We start from the raw sequence: 22,250 nt of genomic DNA, 5'->3' as shown, positions 1-22,250 counted from the left end.
TGTTTCTGGAAGAGATCAGCTGACCCGTCACCTGCTGTCGCAAAAACCTCAGCCCAAACAATCCCAAAACGTCTCTAAGGTTCAAGTACTGCAAGTTCAGGCATGGGGATTTGCGCTTTTTGCACCAAAGATGTGGATAAAGGCGGGGTTCAATTGTCTTAATCTGGATCTATGCGCGAACTCTATTCAGAGAATGAAAGAGCAACAGCCGTAAAGCGTAGTGAGATGTAACTGAACGGGAGCGTGTAGTTTCGTGTCTCATACTGTGTCCTTAATGGACTCGATCATCCAGCAGTTGCCCTTCGGCATCGTCGACAGCCACGAAATATCGTCTTCAGGTTTGTTTTATGGGTTCTTTTTATGAAGCTGTTAAGTTTAAGTTTCTGTTGGCCATTTCTGTTACCATTCGTCCTGTCATTTTGTACTTAAGATATCTTACACCCGGCAGTAGTAGTATGCCCAAGATAAGAGCAAGCTAAATCCAACTCTAGCCCAGCTAGATATCAATAGCTAGTTATGTGATTCGGTAGTGACCGGATCGTGAAATATGAAATAGCGTGAGTGTTTGGCAGAGTCAGCGGTCTTAGTGGAACTGTTGCAGAACATCTTGCGATGTAGATAGTCTAAGTAGTATTTATTCACGGACAAGATGAACATCTGTAATGTATGTTACTGTAAGAATCACCCCCAGCTCCCTGCTCCAGCAACCCCAAGTAGTAATAATCTCATGTATTTGACAGACAGCTAGCCTATTCATGATAAATCATCTCTCAACAGCATGTCTGTCCCAAGCCTGTTGGTCCTGTACGGTAGCCAGACCGGGACAGCGCAGGATACAGCGGAGAGGATCGGACGACAGGCCAAGAGGAGGTGGTTCAAAGTCAGGGTGGAGGCATTGGACAGCTACAATGTGGTCAGTGGAAGCTGCGGAGGCTGTGTGCGCGTGTTTGTCCGTGGGTGGCGGTGGGATTGTCACGTGGAAGGGAAAATAAAGCAATGCGTGTTGGAAGTGTCAATTTTGCAATAAATAGAGAGAGAAACTGTTTTCGCACACCTTATGGATGATAATTTTGACCAATGAAGAGTAAGACAAATCTTCTTTGTGGAGCTCCTTTCTGAAAACTACACATACATGTGTATGTCTTACGGTTGAATTGATAGTGCGTCTCTAACAAGCTTTGCTACACTGAGGAGTATGGGTTTCCTTTACAGGCAAACCTTATCTCTGAGTCCCTCGTTGTGTTTGTGTGCTCCACAACTGGCCAAGGGGACCCCCCAGACAACATGAAGGTATGGAGCAGATAAGCACTGCATAAGCACTGCAGTTCATGGGGCTATTGACTGCTTAATCATGATGACTAAGCGTCTTAGATTCAGTGTAGCAATAGATCTACAGAACTGTATGGCACATTGTCATGCAAATTTTATTTTAAAATCCCTTGAATTTTTTTTTTTTTTACTTTTGTTTCCCTTGCAGAATTTCTGGAGGTTTCTCTTTCGGAAGTCCCTGCCAGCGGGGTCCTTGTGTCGACTGGATTGTGCCGTTTTGGGTTTGGGGGATTCTTCCTATCCTAAGTGAGAATCGTGCTATTCACACAGACTGCCTGTACAGTAGTAACTAGGCATGATATACAGGATGCTGAACTGGTTACCAGTGTAAGCCTCTTTGAGTGCTGGGTGATTATTTCCCATGAGTCGAAGGCACATGTAGAAATGCATGTGTGGAAACACTTTTTGTGCTAATGAGAGAACTTACTCAGAGACATACAGTGTACCATTAATTTTTGTTTTAAAAATATTACATTACATTACATTCATTTGGCAGACGCTCTTATGCAGAGTGACTGCCAGCATAAAAGAACAGAAGTGTATCCATTCAAGTTGAATGAGTAACAGTGTCAGACCAGGCTAACAACACTCCCAGATCTGTGAGTGTGGGATGAAACTCAACACACATGAAAACATTGTTGTTGTCTTTGTTTCAGGTTTAACTTTGTTGCCAAGAAACTTCACAAGCGCCTACTGCAGCTGGGAGCCAGTGCTCTCCTACCGGTGGGGCTTGCAGATGACCAGCATGACTTGGGGTGAGAGGCCGAGCAGGGAGATATGCTGCTGAAGGTGTAGCGGGCTGGAGGGAGGAGAAAGGCTAAAAACAGGACAACAAGACAGACACATGACTGTAGTCCTACACTGTAGTCGATGATGGATCGTTAAACTTCGAAATTGAATGGATTTTAAGGTTATGAAAAAGTCACGTTCCTGTTTCATTCACATACTTTCTGTCTTGTGTGCTGTAGGCCAGATGGAGTGATTGACCCCTGGCTCAGGGCATTCTGGGAAAGAGCCCTGGCTCTATATCCACCACCTGCTGGACTGACCCCCCTTGGTGAAGATGAGCTGTAGGTTTAAACTGACTGTAGTCAGAGTTTTTTTCTGTTTTTTTTCCCCCCAGTTTTTGCTTTTCAACAATCCTCACTATGTACCCACACTGCCTTTACACACACTTTCCTCTTTTCTACTTTTCTGTCTCTTTACCTCAAGATAGGAGCCTTTTTAAAAGATGCAATAAACCAAAAAAAATCACACTGTCTTACTTACTGCTTATTTTACAGACTCCCACCAAGGTATGTGTTTCACTTCCTGGATGATGTCACAGAGAATCCCCCCACCCTATCAGAGGCCTCGGACACCGATCGTCCCAGGCCCGCCTCCCAGGCCCATCCCTTCCTGGCACGGATGGTGTCCAACCAGAGAGTGACACACGCCTCCCACTTTCAGGACGTGCGTCTCATTGAGTTTGACATCACGGGGTCAAACATAGAGTGAGTGACCCTACTGACCCGTGAACAGCAGCGTGGCATCTGTATGCGGGCTGTATGTGTGCTGTAGTGCTGGGCACAAGCTTGGAAGAAAGCAAAAAGATCCCCTTCCTGTGTCTTTGAGGGTGTTAATATAACAGGGCATGCTAGATGCTTATTTCATTTTATATTAAATCTTTTGTGGACTGTAAGAGTCAACCATGAATGAGGTGTTTGACGTTTCTTTTTGTTATATTATTTAAGTCGTGTCTAGTTCATGAGCCATGATAATTGGGATTTAATGGAGTTGGAGGGAAATTCTGCTGTTACTGTTTAATGCTGGGGAATGTTGGTGCTGCTATGGGTGACCCTCCCTCATGCAGTAATAGACACAAGCTTGGAACCAAACTTTTCTCATGCCTCTAAGGGTTTAGATGTTTAGGTGCTTTTATCATTTTATTTGGAATCGTTTGTAGACTGTGTCTCTGTAAGAGTCAAGCATTGCTGTCAGAGTGTGGTGTCTGGTGTGTCTTTTTGTTCAAGTATTTAAGGTATGTGTCTGGTTCCTCAGACATGGTAATGGGGATTTAATGGAGTGGGAGGGAAACTCTCATGCTGTTGAATTCTGGGTAATGTTGGTGCTGCTGTGATTGCTGTCAGATTCAGTGCGGGAGACGTGGTGATGATGCGTCCCAGGAACTCCTCTGAAGATGTGGAGCAGCTCTGCCAGCTGCTGAGACTGGATCCTGAGCGGCAGTTCACCCTGAGCCCAGCAGAGGGCGAGACAGGTCAGGGCAGCGTGTGAGGGAGAACCAGCCAGTGTGTCAGAGTCAGGGTCAGTTCCATTTCAGTGCAGTCCGTTCAGGAAATGAGCTGAAATTTAGTTGATTAATTGAAAAATCTTCATAGAAAATTCTGACCGATTTTCAGTTCAAGAATCAGATTACTTTATGTATGATTGAACTGGAATTGACACCAACTCTCACTTGGAATGTCATGTTAACATGTTTTTGTCGAATACCAACCTGTGACCCCCATCCCACCTGCCCCGCCCACCCCCCCTCCAAAACAGTGCCTGCACGTTTGCCCCAGCCCTGCACCGTCAGACGCCTCCTAGAGAGCTTCCTTGACATCGCCAGTGTGCCGCGGCGCTCGTTCTTCGAGCTGCTGGCGGGCTTCGCCACGAACGAGCTGGAGCGGGAGAAACTGCTGGAGTTCAGCTCGGCGGCAGGCCAGGAGGAACTGTACAGCTACTGCAACCGACAGCGGCGTACCGCGCTGGAGGTGAGGGCGGGGGGAGGGTGGCGGGATGTCAATAACCGCGACGGGAGGAATTAACGCCGATGGGGAGATCAATAGGACATAGTAAACAAGCTTCTGCACAGAGGACTACACGCGTCTGATTAATCTCAGCCAACAGCAGTCGGGCTGAGATTGGGCTGAGATGCTGTTTCAGTAAGGTTTGAAATGAAATTAGAGCTGGCGTACTGCAGACAGAGAGGAAGGGGGATCGGGAGAGCCAATCAGCAGCTGAATATAGCATTCAGGCTGGAACATTTTAATATTTCTGAATTTAGAAACTGTATTCTGACTTATTAATGCAAAAATACAAATGCCTGTTTAAATGGATAAAATTGTAACCTATGTAAGTTGTTCTGAATAAGGGCATCTGCTAAATGACAATAGTGGTGTAATGACTGCAGTTGACTGAAAAGCTGGTGCATCCACCTACTGGAAAAACAGGGTCTTTACAGCAAGTCATATCACAACACCTGCATCAGAAGAGAATAAACATGAAAAATATAATATTAGCTGGAACAATGTAGCTCATTATGGTTTTGTCCATATTAAATCAAAGATCAACAGCCTGAGAAGTTTTTCTTGATGTGCCATGGACACAGCTGTCTTGGTGTGCTTTTCTATCTGCAGGTCCTGACCGATTTCCCACACACCACGGCTGACCTCACCGCGGACTACCTGCTGGATCTGTTCCCTGAAATCCAGCCACGCTCCTTCTCCATCGCCTCCTCGCTGCTGGTATAGTGATTGAAACGCACGTAGCTAGCTAGCCCCAGGCAAACACTCTGCAACCACAGTGACAGATTGAACTGAGTGGAAAGAGATGTGAGGACTTGTGTCTTCAGGGCAGTGGAATTGTGAACGTGGGGCCTGGCCCTTCCATAAGAAAAGCATAAGTCTCATGAAGACGCCAGCTTATGAATTCCCCAACCCAAGCCCCCCCCCCCACTATGAACCGTGCAATCTGTGTGCTGTCCTCCAGGCGCACCCCAACAGGATCCAGATCCTCGTAGCCGTGGTGAAGTACAAAACCAGACTGCACAAACCTCGCAAGGGCCTCTGTTCATCTTGGTTGGCCTCACTGGACCCCACACAGGGTAAACTAGCAAGAATGGAGCTCCGGAATACCCAGTTTCCTGTTTACTGTGATTGGCTTGTGTGAATGCAGCCTTTTATGACATCACCATGGACATATTGATTGCACTAAAAAAGTTAATTTAGCTGTTTTTGAAATCAAAACCTTTCCATGTATGTCAATAGTGTAGGCTTTTACCAAGTCATTCAAATCATAAGAGTAGACCAAGATGATGGAGATCACCATACCATTGGCTCTTTGTCACTGTCTTTCCAGCACAGTATGCTCATTTTCTGTATTATGACTCCAGTTTCCCTGTCTCTGAAATATTGGAATGTACCACTTTGCAGGGGAGGTCTGTGTCCCATTGTGGGTTAAGAAGGGAGGCCTAAAGTTCCCCAGTGACCCTGAATCAGCTGTTATAATGGTAGGGCCTGGAACAGGGGTGGCCCCCTTCAGATCTGCAGTACAGGAGAGGATCGCCCAGGGCAGGAACGGTGAGGTGTCTTTGCGTTATATGAAAGAATTTTAGTAGCTGGCAGTATGTGGCTGGAGGCATTTCCTCCAGGACATCATTGTGTCCCCAACAGTAAAATGAGTAAGTGTTAATAAACAATTTGTTCCATTTGTAGTAGCTCTTTTAAATAACCATTATAATACACAGGAGCAGCAGCTGCTATTCATTGACTATTGCGTGTCAGCCTGATACATTTAGTTTGTTGAAATTAGATTTCCAATTCTCAGGCATTATTTACCACTCTCCTTTAGGCAATGTGCTATTTTTTGGATGCCGTTCTGAGTCCAAGGACTTCTACTGCCGTCTGGAGTGGGAAGAGATGGAGCGGGCGGGGCAACTAACTCTCTTCACCGCATTTTCCCGGGACCAGGTCAGCTAGTGCACACACCCACACAGAGTCCATGTTTGAACAAACAAACCCCACCCCATACACACACACACACACACACACACACACACACACACACACACACACACACACAAAACATTCCCTTGCTTATAACACACTACAACAGTCTGACCACCAGACTCAAACTGACACCACATGCTAGGAAATACTGCAGGCCATCGCTGTGCATTGTGGGTAATTGAGTCCTGTGCCTGTGCTTGCAGGAGGACAAGATCTATGTGCAGCATCTCGTGAAGGAGCAGGCCGCGCTGCTGTGGGAACTCATCGGCAATAAGAATGGACATTTCTACATTGCTGGGTGAGTCCGCTGTCATTGACATAGGGTGCTAACAGGACATTGTATAGCATTGTATCTGAGTCCCCCTCAGTCTAAGAGCACCTTCTTTAAACAGTAACGAGTAAATCTGCAAACGCATCTCTGTGTCAAATTTTATGTGCTTTGTCCTGCCTCAGAACTGAATGACTCCAAATCTGAATCAGTTACCTCTTATAACTCTCAGTCTTAAACTGGTTACTGCTTCTTCAAAACAGGAGGAATTGCAACCCTCAAGAACAGTGTCTAGTAACAGCTAGTCTGATCTCCCAAATTTTCCCACTCCCTCGTTCTCTCTCCCCTTTTCCCTCCTTCCCTCCCTCCCCGTTTCTCTCCCTCTCCCTCCCACTCCCTCCTTCCTCTCTCCCTTTGATCTGCCTCCCCTCCTCAGCAATGCCAAGCAGATGCCAGCAGCCGTGTGTGACGCTCTGAAGGGGGTGTTCCAGAGTGAGGGGGGCATGTCTGCCGCCCAGGCAGAGGACACATTCGCCACCATGGAGCGGTCAGGCCGTTTCCAGAGCGAAACCTGGGCCTGATCCCACGCTCAAACCCCGGGCTGGACCACAGTGATGCTCCGCAGGCCACCTCACAGAAATCCTCCAGGCAGAGGTTGTCTGTAAATGCTAATCACAGACCAGTTTTGCTCTTTGTCTTAGTAACAGTTGTTTAGTTTAGCTTTAGTAATTATTAGGATAATTAGTAAGATAAGTAAGTAAGCCTAGTAAGATAGGATGGTGGTTGGGGAATCTGGTCTCTGGATCTGCACTTAGGGACAGCTTCTGCCTCAATGAGAGATGGAGGGGTTCTGTGGTGGTGCGTCAGCAAAATCAAACCGTGTGGAACTTGTACTTGAAATAATGGATCCTGTGATGCAGTTTTTTTGGTCATGCACTTGGAGGGCACATATGACTATAACCTCTCAGCTCATTCCAGTCTGTCACATTTATCCCAAGGCAGAACTGCATGATGGATAAACGTTATTTTTGAAGTGGTTCATATAATATAAAACCATTTGTTACTGTACAAAACAAGATATATCTGGAATAAAATGACCAAAGTAAAACAAAGGATGTGGTTTTGTCTCAGGTGTAAACCCAGCTGTAAGAATGGTTTGGGAAGAAGTTCAACGGTTTTGCTTTGCAGTCCTTTAAAGTGGGCGTGTTTGTGGCATTCTCACCATGGTGTGAATGTAACTGCAGGGCTTTGAGCCCATCACAGAAACTAAGTATGGAACACATTACATTTACATTATTTGCATTTAGCAGATGCTCTTATCCAGGGTGATTTACATCAGTTACAGGAGCACAATGGTAAACTTGGCATTAGAAAGGTAAAAGAAACAACTACTGTGTCATGGCGCTGGTCAATGCAGTGCAAATACACAGAGGGAATAGGGAAAACATTAATTTATTCTCAAAAATCAACAGAAATCATGCAGCCTTGACAGAGCCTAATCTGAGTTAATTAATCCATTCACCTCCTCGGAGGAGTTAAACCCAGTTTCCATGGGTAAACGTATTAAACTTGCTACAACTGTGGCAGTAAATTATACAGCTATAAAATTTGTTTTTCTGTGAGGTGGAGCTCCAAAACATGGTTAGCAGACGCTTGCTAATTTCGTTGACCGCCGTGGCAGCGAGTAAATCGGGAGCGTCCGCCCTGTAAACCCGGTTTGAACCAATCTGAAAAGCAGCAGCCCACATGCACTTCCGGTTCCGTGCTTGGTGAGTTGTTGTATGGCTAGGTGGCTAGCTGTGCATGTTTTTTTTTTTTTTAAAATAGAAATACTAAACTGTCTTGAGAAATGCTTGTTAATGCAGCGGCCTTTAATATTGAAATGAATGTTATGAAATGATTGTTTACATAAGGAGGCGGCGTAAGCCTTTCGGAAATATTCCGATATAGCTGGCTAGCTGCTAGCTAGTTTTGCACATGAAGTCTGCTTGCTTGTTTAGCTAATTGCCAGGGTAGTCAGGGGGTGGATATGTTTTTGACTAGCTAGTTACAAATAATGAAATATATCGCGGTCTGTGTCACCCGACAAAGAAGAGTGTGTCTCAAGATCATAATACGATTGTCCAGAAGTTCGGAGTTTTATCTAAATCATCGGACCAGCTTTTTCTAGTTAGCTACAAAACTAACGATATATTAGATGTTAACGGTAAATGGATTTCATATGGCAATAAAAAACAAGCAATATCGGCAGTCAGTGTAGAAATTATCCATCTCTAAATGTTTCCAGAAATGCTGTTAAACAACAGGCGCACCCCTCCAGAGAATACCGCGTTCTCCTCTTCCCTGTGAACGCTTGGAAGTGCACGTTGCACATGGACTGCTTCGTCACCTTTGATACTGTTATAGCAAATGGCCGAGACGTATCACTTAGAATATAAACATTACACGAATGCAGCTTTCGTGGTTTTTGATAAGCTGTAGCCGGCTAATTTATCCGCAAAAGCATTTGATGTTCAGAATTTCAAACGTTAACGCTTTTGTCAGCCTTAGGAAATTAGTTCATGGCACTTATTTGCAAATCTACAAGTACAGATGCATGTCTAAGTGTTGTGCTTGAACTGGCATCGATCATATAAAGCGACCGTTAAGTTGTGTTTCAATAGATAATGTACTGACTCTCTTGCTCTTCTTTGACGCTGTGTGTGTAGTTTCCCCGGTCGACGGCAGGGGGCAGAGCGAACGAGAGCATGCCTTTTCTACACGGCTTTCGCAGGATCGTGTACGAGTACCAGCCTTTGGTGGACGCGGTGCTGTGCGTTGTGGGGCTAGAGGAGGCCACAGACACTCATGATAGGTGAGGTTTAACTCACGTATAAAAATGTTGGTGATTACGACACAGTGTGACCTAACACTGCAGCCCTGTTTGTGAAAAACATAGAAGGTATTTAGGGCTGTTCCCTGAAAACATTAATGTTTACAGTGGTCAGTAATACCGAAATGAACCCCATGGAAAGTATTAGGTTGTGTGTGCTAATAACAAATGAAGCTGATGCTTTTATAAGTCCAACCGACTTCTTTCCTTGGGTTTCGCTGGCATAAATACCCTTTTCACAGACATGACCAGGTTCCTAAAGCTGCGTTTTTTTTTTTTTTTTTTCTGGCAGAAACAGTACCACAGAGAGTGAAGGAGCGATATGCCAGTCGCTGGCGGAACTGCTGGAGAAGGAGTCCCAGTCGCCGGTGTTCGAGGAGGGAATAAGCTACGCCCTGTTCAAAGTCGCCGAGCGGGGATTGGTCAGAGCGGCCGAGGTTCTTCTGCGCTACGGGGCAGACCTGAATTTTGAGGGTGAGCAGGCGGGAAAGGAACGGTTTCTCGGGGGGAGGGGGGGGGGGGGGGGGCAAGGGAGACTGGGTGTTATCCATGCACGTGTACATTTCATCATAATAAACCTGACACAAGGATCATAACCCATCCCAGATATGACATTTGTCACATACTTAATCTTCATACATATCGGCTGCAAACGTAAAATTGGCAGTGTGCTTGTGGAATTATGTCAGATGTAATTCTGTTCAGTGAATGCATTTGTACGGCAACTCAGTAAAGTCCCAAGCAGTTTCATAGTGGAAGGGAACTCCTTACGCACCGCCCATGTGTAGCTCTCACCAGTGTGTTGTAAGGCAGCTGGTTAGAGGACGACCATTGAATACACAGCTGATAAGGAGAGAGATGAATGATAAATGAAGGCAGACTTGGGTGCATTGTTTCTGAGCCTTAAAAAGCATGTTTTCCTCAGACCCCGTGTCCTACTACAACCCTCTCCACATCGCCGTGCTGCGGAACCGCCCCAGGATGGTGCAGTGCCTGGTGCGTCAGGGGGCCGACATCGACAAGCGAGACCGGGTGAGTCGCAGGTTCGACCGGCCCGTAGAATTCCCACCGTGGTCATTTCTCCTTTAGCGCCGGTGCGCCTTCGTATCTCTGAGGGTGTCTGTGTGTGTGCGTGCGTGTGTGAATGCGTGTGTGTGACGCGGCGTCCCGTCTCTCCCGCAGATCCACGAGAGCAGCCCGTTAGACCTGGCCAGCGAGGAGGCGGAGAGGCTGCCCTGCCTGCAGGTGCTGCTCGATCTGGGGGCCGACGTCAACGCCCGGGACAAGAACGGTACCGCGGAGCTGACACAGCTGTCACTCACACACCTAGCACAGCAGGGGAGATGATACAAATGTGTAACGAATGTGAACTAGATCCGCCAGCGGGATTCGAAACAATGTTCTCTTCACTCAGCTAAATTCTAATGGCCAGCGTCATTACCAGTTGAGCTAAAGGCGATTTGCCCCTAGCTCCGTCGGCAGCAATGCTAGCTAATTAAGTCTCAGGGAGTGATGTCACCTCTCTGCTACCTGCTACCCAGCTGGCTTTACTCAGGACTCACAAAAGATACTAATTTCAGCTCTGCTACCCATGGAGCTATCAAACCGAGGAGAACATATTACATTACATTACATTATCAGCATTTAGTAGACACTCTTGGTTACAGTTAATACATGTTATCCATTTATACTGGATATTTGGATATTTACTGAGGCAGGTATTGGTTAGGTACCTGGCCCAAGGGTACAACAGCAGTGCCGCAGCGGAGAATCAAACCAGCAACCTTTTGGTTATGAGCATTGCTCCTTACCACTGTGCTACACTGCCACCCCAAAATATGTTGATTTTTTTTTTCCTGACAGGAAAGACAGCATTGCTTCATGCTTTGGCCAGCAGTGACGGGCTCACTGTCCACAACACTGACAACATTCAGCTTCTGCTGGAGAAAGGTAGGCCCCTGGACACGCTCCATGTTGCAGAATCTCCCAGTAAGAGCCAGGCTGCTCAGGGCTCATGTTGGGAACGTCTGCCCCCCCCCCAGGTGCCGATGTTAACGCCGCCACCCAGGAGGGCGAGACGGCCGTGTCCTCGCTGGTGTTCCTGGTGAGGGAGGCGCTGGAGGGCAGCGCGGAGGACGCCAGCGAGATCGGCCGCTTCTGCCTGGGCACGACGAGGCTGCTGCTGGCCCATGGCGCCGATCCCAGCTGCTGTCTGTCTGCCGGCGGCGGCGGGGGGGCCGGCGAGGAGGACGGCGAGCCCTCCCTGACGCAGACCTGCCTGGAGTACTTCGACCTGCTCTTCCCCCTGGCCGTGCTGCTGCTGCAGAGCGGCTGCGCCTTCCTCTGCTCCCGCCACGGCGCCCCCTGCTGGACGGGGCAGGGACTGATCTTCCAGCGGCTGTCCTCCGCCCTCCGGGAGACCCCCGACGCGGCAGCCCGGAGCGAGAGCCTGGCCAAGGCGGAGTTCCTCCTGGAGCTGGCCCGGGTGTCCTCCCCCTCTCTCCCGCTGGCCCACAGGCTAGAGCTCCCCCTGCTGGACGAACACCCGCATGCGCAGGTGCTACTGGACCTGCACCGGCGGGTCCGGGAGCAGGAGGCCAGCCCGGCCCCCCTGCGCTGCCTCTGCCGGGCCTTCATACGCCGCCGCCTGCAGCCCTGGCCCCTGGAGAGCAAGGTGAAGGCCCTCCCCCTGCCAGACAGAATGAAGGAGTACCTGCTCCCCGAACTCACATACAGCCCCAGGCCAGGCCAGGACTGCTTCAAACCACACCGCACCCTGCGCTGAGAGACCTTCACCAGCAGGGGGCGATGTTGGGCAGATTGACTGTTGCAGGAAGTGGGCCAGTGTGAGGCTTCAGCCCTCCTCACCAGTGAAGTGTATAGTGCATTGGTTCCATTGCCAGAGTGGCAGTCAGTCAGTGACACTGAAAAACATCTCTGCTTTTAGCCTCTGAGGCCTTCCAAGGGTAACACTGCGTTGCTAAAATGCATATCGATGTGGACTGTGCCAATTCAGCTTAAGGTTTACGCATACTTTTAAGGTGAAGTGTGTCTGACCTTACTGACTATGTGATGTGGATTACTGATGTTCTGAAATGTGTGATCTTCCAGCATTTATGGTGTAGGGGTAGCCCTGCTGAAAATGGCAATCCCTTAAACTGCACAAGCTAAGAATTAAAGGTGAAAAATAAACAGATTGTTTGTCAAGATAATCTATTCTGAAAAGAGTGGTAAATAACTGTGTTATGCATATGTACATTTCATCATAATAAACCTGACAGAGGACCACCTATCCCAGTGACATTTGTTACATTTTTGCGCACATATTTTTCCATACATATTGGCTGTGACCATGAAATTGGCAATTTTCGTGTGGACTTTTGTCAGATATAGTTCTGTTCAATGAATGCAGCAGTGTGGTGTGGTGATAAGAACAGGGCTTATAACCAAAAGGTTGCCAGTTCAATTCCCTGATGGGACATTGCTGTTGTACCCTTGGGCAAGGTATTTAACCTTCAATTGCCTCAGTAAATATCCAGCTGTATAAATAGATAGAAATTATAACTGATGGAGGTCACTTTGGATAAGCGCATCTGGTAAATGACAATAATGCAATATATCACATAGCAGCGTTCACCGCTGTGAAGGATCTCTGTAAAGTCTCAAGGGGCTTCAAAGTGGAAGCACTTTAGCACCACAGATGTGTGGCTCCCGCCTGGTTGATGCATGACTGCTAGTTTGAAGAAGAACATCCAATACACAGCTGAGAAGGAGAGGCAAAAGTTTACTAAGCCTTTAGAACCAGGGGATGATCAGGTGGCCAGATTTGAAGTTAAGGTGGAATTGATTGTATTTTGAAACATCAAAGGCTTGAACATCAAAGGCTTTAAACATCCCTTTTATGGCTATTCAGCTGTTGAACATGCACTGGAAATTGACAGCTGTATGTATGCTGTCTTTTGTAGGTTCTTAGATTTCTTAGAAATAACAGCGGTGAAGCTTTTATTTTGTTTTAGCCTCTTGCAGCCTGTTAAGTTACTGAACTCTTTAATTAATTGGAAGTACGGTTCATGTATCCTGTCTGTAAGTGCTATGGGTATTTTCCACGGGCTTTGTCCCAGAGGACTTAGAATAAAAGCTCTGAAGTAGTTCTTCTGTTTGCTAGCGTTACAAAACAATCTGATCGTAGCCAAGGTTTTGAAAACATCTTCAATCCTGTACTCCTATGCTGGTTAAGTTTCTTTTAACGAATGAACTCAACACTTCATTGTAAATGCAGCTTATGCATTTTCAATGAAGGGATGAGTACAGAAGTCTTTAATAGGCTTGACATCAGTGGAACTCCCATAGGAAGTTTTCCATTTCGAGTTCACGCCAATGTGTGCAGTGAAGCAGTGCACAAGCATAGGGCCACTTTTATTTTATGACGTGTGGGATAGCCGGTCTTTTTGAGTCCATCATGAATGACTGCAGCCATTTGCAAAATTTCCTTAGCTTTTGTAAGAGCAGAAATGCGCAACAGCACATAGGTTTCCCTCACACACACACACAGATCCAGACCTTTTTTGTCCAGCTTATTTTAAATAATCTTCACTCAGCATTATCGCCGCTGCTTCCTTTTTGCTCTTTCTCACTCCGCTCGAGGGCATGCGTGTCTTCTCTTTTCCTTCCTCTGGCACAGTCCCTCACTCTCCTCTTTTCCTCTGTCTCTCCAGTCCTTTCTTCTTTCTCCCCGCAGTCGATCCCTCCTTCCATCCACCATCATCTCAAACTGGTTTTCTTCTGTCTTCTGCATCGCGGGTAGGTGAATGGAATGGGCACAGACTATGGCCTCTGTAGCTTTTCATTTTACCTGCCGCTGTGAAACCAAGGAGACATGAAATGGCCTCTGTCCGCAGAGCTGTCAGCTCCGAATCGACTCCAGAGCCTCCAGAAAAGCCGGGCCGTGTCTGTTCAAAATTACATTACACACAAAATTTTGCAAAGCGACAGAATTACAAAATTTTTTGGGTAGTAAGATACTTTTTCACAATAAGTAATCTGTACATCAAAACATTACATGAGTATTGTTTCATTACCTGGAGTTATTCAACGTGATGCATTTATTCTTAAACCTGAGTGGAAAATTTAAAAAAGATTCCATAAAAATTAGTGCTAAATCTGACAAGTGCATTATTGAAAACTTTTTGCAGAGTAATCTTGATTATATGTGATTTCTGTCATCATAACAAATGCTAAACTATCGATTAAGTAATTACATAAATGAGCCAAGGTTATTAAAAAAAGCTTTCTCTCCCCCCCCCCCCCTCACTCTCTCTCCCTTCTTGTTCACTTTGGCAGTACTCACTGATGATTCAGTATAATATTTGCCTGTGCCAGATGGCCTGAATCTAGTCAGTCGATATCTAATCTGATCTCTCTCTCTCTCTTTCTTTCTCTCTTCCTCCCTCTAGCTGCCTCTCCCTCTCTCCCTCCTGTCTTCCCCTCCCTCCGCCTGAAATACTCCCACTCATTAGAATTTCAAAACAGCTGAAGAAACAGAGTGGAAAGCAACACGTTTCAAATAGCCCTTACTCAGCACCAGTGGAGAGAAAACCTGTCTTTCGTTCTTTCGTTCCTTCTTGTTTGCTCTCTGAGTATCTTCGCTCATTTTCTCTCCCTTGTGCCGTTCCTCCCTCCCTGTATCTTCTTGGCCATGTTATTTTGTATTTTCTCTCCTGGCTTTCCTGCTGTAGCTCTCTCCATTCAGACCAATCTCCTCGATCCCTTGTTTCTGGTTGCAGGCACATTTAAATTATTAAATGAAACATCTATGAGTGGGTTCATTGGAATGTCCTGCGCTATACAAACACCTCTCCAGTAAATCTGAATTTGTGAAGTGAAGGTTGCTGAAGAAGGAGCAAGATCGGAGCTGACGGGGTGAAAATGGCATTGCTTGGAACAGATAATATTCTGAGCTGCAGGAGGAAGGGTCTCTACGGCCTTCAGCAAACACTCTACCAGCAATACACCAACACCTTTGTCCTATTCAAGGATCTGGGTTAAGGATAGACCTGTTAAACCTCTGTCACAGTTCTTCTTTATAGGTCCCAGCTAGACAGCTTTCCTGACCAGCTGAATCCCAAACTCATAGCTCACAAGCAGGCCAAACAGTCAAGCACCCACATACTTGCGAGGGTGGTGTGTCTGTGAGCTGGTCTGTGTGGCTGCGGAACAAATTCATACCCGGATAGGGCAGAAAACAGCAAGTGGAGCCGCAGAAATTACACCAGCCTAGAGCAATGAACCAGAGGGGGAAAATGTCACATGGAGACAGCAGGGCCGGTGTACAAAAACACCATCAACTACAGTGGAACGCAATGGTCGGCCTCTTTACTCTGATTTTTTTTTCTGTTGACGTGGACAGAAACAGAACCAGGCTATCACCGTTACCTCCATCACCTGTGGAATCGCAGCAACAGCACTGTCAGCTCTTCAGAGCAGAGAGGCACCGGAAAGTCTCCAGAAGCTGCACTTCGATGACAGAAGTTGCGTGATGCACAGTCTGGGGATATTGAAATGAAAATGTGCCTTAATTTCTCTGCGTTTTCTGCACTCCTATTGAGCGCTTTGGTGTGATGAACAGATGTTATATTAAAGAAGCTGTATATTATTATTCTTCTAGGGGCGATCAAAAAGCCTTTGCTAGTCCTTAACTATCTTGTGCTCATTGCAGAATGGAAATGTATGTAATGTAAATGGAAAAAAAACAGAATTAATGTCTGATGTCTGGCGATTCCTCAGTTCATGGTTGAAAATGCCATTCACTGGCACTAACACGTCTCTGGATCTGGTGAAAAGATCGTTGCGCAGGCAGCCCCGCACCCCACAGCGTCCCAGGCCAGCCGCAGCCTCGGACAGCCGCCCGCAGCAGCAACGCCCTGTGTCCTGTGCCCTGTGTCCTGTGTCCTGTGTCCTGTGCCCTGTGTCCTGTGTCCTGTGCCCTGTGTCCTGTGTCCTGTGTCCTGTGCTCTGTGCCAGGGTGGGTGCAGTCTAACCAAAACTGCAGCTTAGCTCAGGGGCCGGGAGGCTCAGGCAGGAGAAGAGCAGCAGAGACCATGATCTCGCAGCTCTTTCCCTTTACTTTTCCCACCGCGTGTTCAATATCAGTTCGTTTTCTCCCGGAAGCAGTGGATAGAAACAGGTGAAGATGTACGGAAGAACACCAACCAAATACAGGTGCAATGAGGAGGAAAAAGCACAAAACCCCCACAAATCCGACCACACAATCAACACTTATTGTGTTGTGTGTGATGTGGTATGAATATACACACCGAACAAGAGGCTCGAGATGCATGATGTATCAACCTGACTTATGATTCCAACCATAACTCCACCACTAACAGATATGACTATTATCTCTTCTGTTTACCTACAGTTCTGCAAAGACCCAGCATTGACCAGTATCACAGCGTTTTTGTGGGACTGCATTCCCAAAGTCCAAGGGACCTTAATGTGTCTATGCAATGACATCAAGGTTGTGGGGGAAAGGGGCTAGCATTAAGGTCAGTCTGGGGCAGTCGTACCAACCACTTCAACTTCAACCTTCATCTCCCACGGAACATGTGCAATTTCAACATGTTCAACAATGTCTATACCACTCATGTACCACATGGATTCATGCATGAACACTATGTACAAAAGAGGAATGTGAGGATTACCAGGCCTCTCCAGATCCATTCTGTGCATCTGCTATATAAAGAGCTCTATCAATTATTCAGTTATGTGATCTCAGTCTGTGTCTTCATTCCTGGATAACATGCACAACGAAGTCTTACTTTAAGGAGTGAGCTTTGTCAACAAACGTGATATTTCTCTCCCACGTGAAAATCACCAATCATGCTGTTACCTGACCAAAATAAACAAACAGAAACATCAATCCCTCCGAGTCCAGGATGATCAAACAGTATGAGAGAGGAGGGAAACGAGAACCAATCAGTACGCACCGTAGCGCTTCCTCCGACCAAATGGAACAGGTGATATAAAAACAAGACACATTTGAAAATACATTATTGCTTATGTGATGCCTCCACCACAAACTTACTGATCTTTCAAAATACGCATCAGCATTTATTTTTTTATCGGTAAGTAATTATTTAAAAATTTGTCCCACAGTTTTAACAGCTACAGTAGTGCTGTGTGCCTGGCTTTTTACAACATAACCAGTGAAGCCTGCAAAGATAAAACTGTTTATTAACCGGAGATTTCAAATGAATATACATGTTCGTGACGTATTATGGGAGGTGACGGTAGAGGAGTGAGCACACGGCACGGAACACGGGTCATGTGTGATGGGATCGTTCACGTGTGACGGAAGGGTTTCCATCAGGAATGCGTGTATTTGAGGTTTTTACGGAGTGGGACAGAGAGTGCCGTGGGCAACGTACTACTTCAACGCAGAAACAAACTAAATGTGAAACATTAGTCACAGACCTGCACCAGCATACAAACAAAATATGTTTGTTTATGAACACATTTTGACGTTGTAGGAAATGTGCATTATTTACTCTCACTGCGAGGGGGACGCATCGTTTCAGCCCACGTTTCATAATAATAGTAATAGTGAACAGTACCACAAGGTGGCAATGTTGTACTTTTAAACCCACTCAGTTTCCAGCAGAGAAAAATCAGTTCGAACTTTTATTTATATATAAAAAAACAAGCAGCTCCTTCTCCTCTAACGTATTAATCTCTTAAATATGCATAAAGTGGCTAAAAGAGCTCCACATAACCATCCAATTACGACAGATGTCGGAGGTTACTGAATCCCCTTACTTTCATCGTATATTTAGCTATAAAACATTTTTGGAGCGTAATCAGAATTTCTCTCTTGGTATTTTCGGATCTAGGCTTGCATTTTTAAATGGGCTATTTAAAGTTTAACCGTTGGTTTGGTAGGAGCCCATGCAAGCACACGCATGGGCCTTCAAACGCCCCATTACTTGAATCAAGAGAATGTAAACAGCGTAACAAACATTCTGTGTCGCTGCCCCGTTTTGAAGGGCCTGTTGTGAGTGGCACGACGTGCATTTTATGCGCATTTAATAGGAATTCCAGGTAACGGTGAAGCCTGATGATGGCAGCGTTGCATGCGTAGCCCAATCCAGCCGCACCTGCGGGTACAATCAATCTAACAGGAAGATTTCTGAAAGGTGTGAGGCACAGACACTTCAGAAGATGCTGGATTACTAATTGGGCCGTTCAATGCAACCGCTGTGGCGCTTTGTTCTTAACTCTGAATAACGAATTTGAGGAAATTGGTACGTTCTTCATTTCGGTAAAAACGTACCTGACGGGCGCACTGTGTTCTATATGTGCAATTTTACTTAGGCAAAGTTTCGAGTTTGAAACTCTCAGTTTTTATGTAGAGTTTTAAATTATTATTTTTAGAGGAGTCGTCAAATCCACGTCTCTTTAGCAGAGGAAGGTAAGAGAAGAAGCTTAAATTTATATATTATGAGTATGCTTTACTTGTATGGAACCTAACGCGCACACGTAGCAAACGATATTATCCACACATCATTACATTACATTTGACAATATTGCTTTGCCACACAAGATACTGATATCAACACAACGCCAGGTAACAGCTCACTGATTTGCACTCACAAACGCATAACAGGGCCACCGTGTAGTGCTTGTGCTTGTGCTTGTGTTTGTGTTAGAGATATAAAACTTTGAGTGGAAAACCGCTTTAGGAAAAGTGTATGTATAAGATTCGTAGATGTGCATAACTTGGCCTTTTGATATAGATCACATCCTCTGCGGCTGTGCCTGTAGTATGTATTACCCACAGTGCTTTGCAACCAGCTATAATGGCTATGGACAGCATATGATGAAATATGCTATCCAGACAGGACAGGTTAATTGTAACAGTAAAAGTATTATTAAACCTACTGGAAGATGCGCACACATGAAATGCAGAAGAAGAAAGTATAGAATGGTGCATGTTTTGGCTGTGTGAAGATAGGTCTGAATTCTGTTTGGTCAAATTAAGTAGTTGGTGCAGAAGTAAATGTTAAAAGGGGTCGAACCTCAGGGTCATTTGTGTGTTTTTTTTTCTATAGGATGTTTCTGAGGTCCTACTTCTCTGAGCTGTACAGGTATGGGATATACCCTGCCAACCTGTAACGTGGCAGATGGCAGACCTGCTCTTCAAACAGCAGTGCCACGGGGAGCACAGCTATGGGAGAGTTAGTTCATTGCGAAAAGGGTGAGTAGTCTCACGTTCTGCTGGACAAGACCAGCCAGGATTCAGCTTGAGCATGACGAAGTAGGACAAGTCAGGGCTGGTTGAACCTATAACCCAGGTCTATATTCATCCATAATTTAAGACAACAAATATGGACAGATTTGGATGGAACTGCAACATTACTGCCTTCACGATGAAGAAGTGCATCTCTGTGACTTTTTGAGAGCGTTTTTGACTACACTGGGTTCCACTGCCACACTGTGAGCGCATACGTTGCAGGCCGTGTCACAGGCAGCTGCTGAGCGGCTTTGAGAGCAGGGACTGCTTGGTTGCGTGTCAGCAGTAATGTTGGGTTTGGTGTATTGGGTCTGCTCTGAGTGGCGTATGTGTGAGTGAAAGACTGAAGCAGTGAAGGCAACTGGTGTGGAAAGGTTACTGAGAGTTTACACTGTGGGCTGGGCTGCCTCTCCTACAAACACCCTGCGTACGCACGCACGCACACGCACACGCACACGCACACGCACACGCACACGCACACGCACACGCACACGCACACGCACACACAGACACACACACGCGCACGCACACACGCACACACACACACACACACACACACACACACACACACCCACCCACCCATATAAGAGGATATTGCAGAGTAGAGAGGAACAGGACAAATGACAGATGTATGGAAAGGGCCAGGGATTGTAAAAGAAAGGACTGGAGGACGTTTTATTATTTATCTGTGATCATCTGAGGAAGGAGGTCAACTTCAGGTCTCAAAAGTGCATCATTCCATCATTCAGAAATCAGTGGATTTAGCAAAGACTGGTTATAACAGGAGATCTCAAGTGCAGCTCTAAAACTCTGAATCAATAGCAAGGACTGGTTATAGCCGGAGATCTCAAGGTGCAGCTTTTAAGCACTCAAGTAATGGGGACCTTCTGGTGGACGAAACCTTGGTATCCTCAGTAATTGGGATCCTCTAGAAAGATGCTGTGGGTCAGTAATATACTGTGATCATGCACACTGTTGTTTTCTTGATGGACTGGTGTGTTGACTATCGACCGATGGAATTATTCACACCCAGGATTTCCTTTAAAACGATTGCCTGACTTGTGTGCAATTTTGCGCCCTGACAAGGACATGCAGCATGCTGAAATGTTGTCATTAAATCAATTGTCAATTGTCATTAAATAAAGATAAAAATAAAAATAAAATGAATCGATATGAATTAAAATGATCGGAGCGTGCAAAATGACATTCTTTTTTTCTGTCAGATATAACCCCCGGTGGTGGGGAATTCTGCTGCACAAAACCCAAATGAATTTGTTAATTGATTAAATGAACTGGATGTTGATCACATAGATTATTAGAGGCCCCAGCCCATATCCCAGATCTCCATTTTAGATGCCCATATTCACTATTTCAGCAGCACTGTTGCGTTGATACAGTAATATTGACGTTTATTATTGACGTTCACCTTCAACTTCAGTCACAGTTATGCAGGGCACATCTTTAACCTTGGCTCCCGAAATGAGGACCGTATCACCGCCGGTAGATGGAATCGATCTACATAGCACATAAGACACCTGCACAACAAGTGAAATTTACCTAGCACATTGCGAGATAGTCTAATGTAACTGTATCCAGTTGAGTGTATTGCCTTCAGGTCGATAAAATAAGGTGATGCAATTATACATACAGGTCTAGCGGAGCTGTGGAGGAGAAAATGTGTCTAAAATAAAGTCTGGAAGGTCTCTCTTTATGTCTTTATGTGGTTTATATGAATATGGCTACGTAGAATCTGTTTTGCTTCCAGTATGATGGTGCATTCCCATATAACTCGTGAATCTTCTGTATGGTACAGACAAGGGAACATGTGAAACATCGGCGTATGAAACGGTCACGCTCCAGCCAGCTGCCCGAGGTCTCAGACAGCAAGGGAGATGTGAGATGAGTCTATGTACATATTGCACCAGAAAGAGCCAAATCTGAAACAAACACACATACTTTATGAAGTGTCATATCCAATGAGCTGCGTGCTTCATCAGGGACTGATCCCATAAGTCTGTTGTGTCGATGGATATTGTTATTGTTTTTTTTTTTTCCCCCTCGCCATATCTGTGAGGGTGCGCAGTGTCTCGGCTGGAATCACAGGACATTAAGTGAAGACACAGTCCCACTTCTGCCGCCAGAAAGAGACTGGCCTTCTCACCATTTCAACAGTTGACTATTGTGTGTGTGTGTGTGTGTGTGTGTGTGCGCGCATGCGTTTCTCACGAGTAAAAAAATCAATAGATCAGATGCAGTCATTCTCTTGTGATGTGGGGGAGTACACTACTAGACAGGCAGACAGACAGTCAGACATATGTTCTGCCAAAAGACCCAGACGAACCCCAGCCTGTTCTTTCTGGAATGAGAGGAGGGAAAAAGAGCTCTGTCCCCCTCACTCCATCAACTGTGACATCACGCAGAAAGGAACCAATCCCAGGCCGTCCTCGTGGATGGCACTCAATGAACAGTGCAGAGAAACGAATCAGTCGGCAAATGAAGACATCCTGTCTCACAGGACCCACAGGGAGGGCTGTGTTTGATTCCCAGAGGGAGATCAGCCCTTGTACCTCTGTACTAGAAACTGTTACCAGGGTGGCACTATGGTTAAGGAACCAGACATTTAGCCAGAAGGAAGGTGCAGGTTTGATTTGTAAGAGTGACGCTGCTGTAGTATATATAACCAAGGTGCTCCACCTGAAATGCTTGGGTAATTATTCAGCTGTG

The 22,250-nt window shown here is 45.9% G+C and overlaps 2 protein-coding genes across 2 annotated transcripts; both read left to right on the top strand.

Annotated features, from left to right (window-relative positions):
• Positions 1-70: 70 nt before the first annotated feature.
• On the top strand, positions 71-7,095 carry ndor1 (NADPH dependent diflavin oxidoreductase 1). The gene is made up of 15 exons (XM_036527373.1): positions 71-338; positions 778-913; positions 1,213-1,290; positions 1,478-1,575; positions 1,986-2,084; positions 2,298-2,399; positions 2,613-2,822; positions 3,459-3,586; positions 3,871-4,082; positions 4,728-4,835; positions 5,080-5,194; positions 5,523-5,669; positions 5,941-6,059; positions 6,302-6,396; positions 6,803-7,095. Exons 2-15 carry the CDS (start codon positions 779-781, stop codon positions 6,945-6,947), a joined length of 1,791 nt encoding a protein of 596 aa, XP_036383266.1. The 5' UTR covers positions 71-338; position 778; the 3' UTR covers positions 6,948-7,095.
• A 1,024-nt stretch (positions 7,096-8,119) lies between these two features.
• Positions 8,120-12,521, top strand: asb6 (ankyrin repeat and SOCS box containing 6). The gene is made up of 7 exons (XM_036527534.1): positions 8,120-8,135; positions 9,075-9,220; positions 9,531-9,712; positions 10,164-10,270; positions 10,421-10,529; positions 11,102-11,188; positions 11,281-12,521. Exons 2-7 carry the CDS (start codon positions 9,114-9,116, stop codon positions 12,021-12,023), a joined length of 1,335 nt encoding a protein of 444 aa, XP_036383427.1. The 5' UTR covers positions 8,120-8,135; positions 9,075-9,113; the 3' UTR covers positions 12,024-12,521.
• The last annotated feature ends 9,729 nt before the right edge of the window (positions 12,522-22,250 follow it).

This window comes from Megalops cyprinoides, chromosome 4, assembly GCF_013368585.1.
Source record: "Megalops cyprinoides isolate fMegCyp1 chromosome 4, fMegCyp1.pri, whole genome shotgun sequence".
NCBI classification, from domain to species: domain Eukaryota; kingdom Metazoa; phylum Chordata; class Actinopteri; order Elopiformes; family Megalopidae; genus Megalops; species Megalops cyprinoides.
This window is presented reverse-complemented; position numbering and strand designations above follow the sequence as displayed.

What these genes read in the sequence shown, in the direction of transcription:
- asb6 (XM_036527534.1), top strand. Translation starts at nt 9,114, where the DNA reads ATGCCTTTTCTACACGGCTTTCGCAGGATCGTGTACGAGTACCAGCCT. An exon ending in GGCAGACCTGAATTTTGAGG is followed by an intron (nt 9,713 to 10,163) that starts GTGAGCAGGCGG and finishes TGTTTTCCTCAG; the next exon opens with ACCCCGTGTCCTACTACAAC. An exon ending in CAACGCCCGGGACAAGAACG is followed by an intron (nt 10,530 to 11,101) that starts GTACCGCGGAGC and finishes TTTTCCTGACAG; the next exon opens with GAAAGACAGCATTGCTTCAT.
- ndor1 (XM_036527373.1), top strand. Translation starts at nt 779, where the DNA reads ATGTCTGTCCCAAGCCTGTTGGTCCTGTACGGTAGCCAGACCGGGACA. An exon ending in CCCAGCAGAGGGCGAGACAG is followed by an intron (nt 3,587 to 3,870) that starts GTCAGGGCAGCG and finishes CCTCCAAAACAG; the next exon opens with TGCCTGCACGTTTGCCCCAG. An exon ending in GGACATTTCTACATTGCTGG is followed by an intron (nt 6,397 to 6,802) that starts GTGAGTCCGCTG and finishes TCCCCTCCTCAG; the next exon opens with CAATGCCAAGCAGATGCCAG.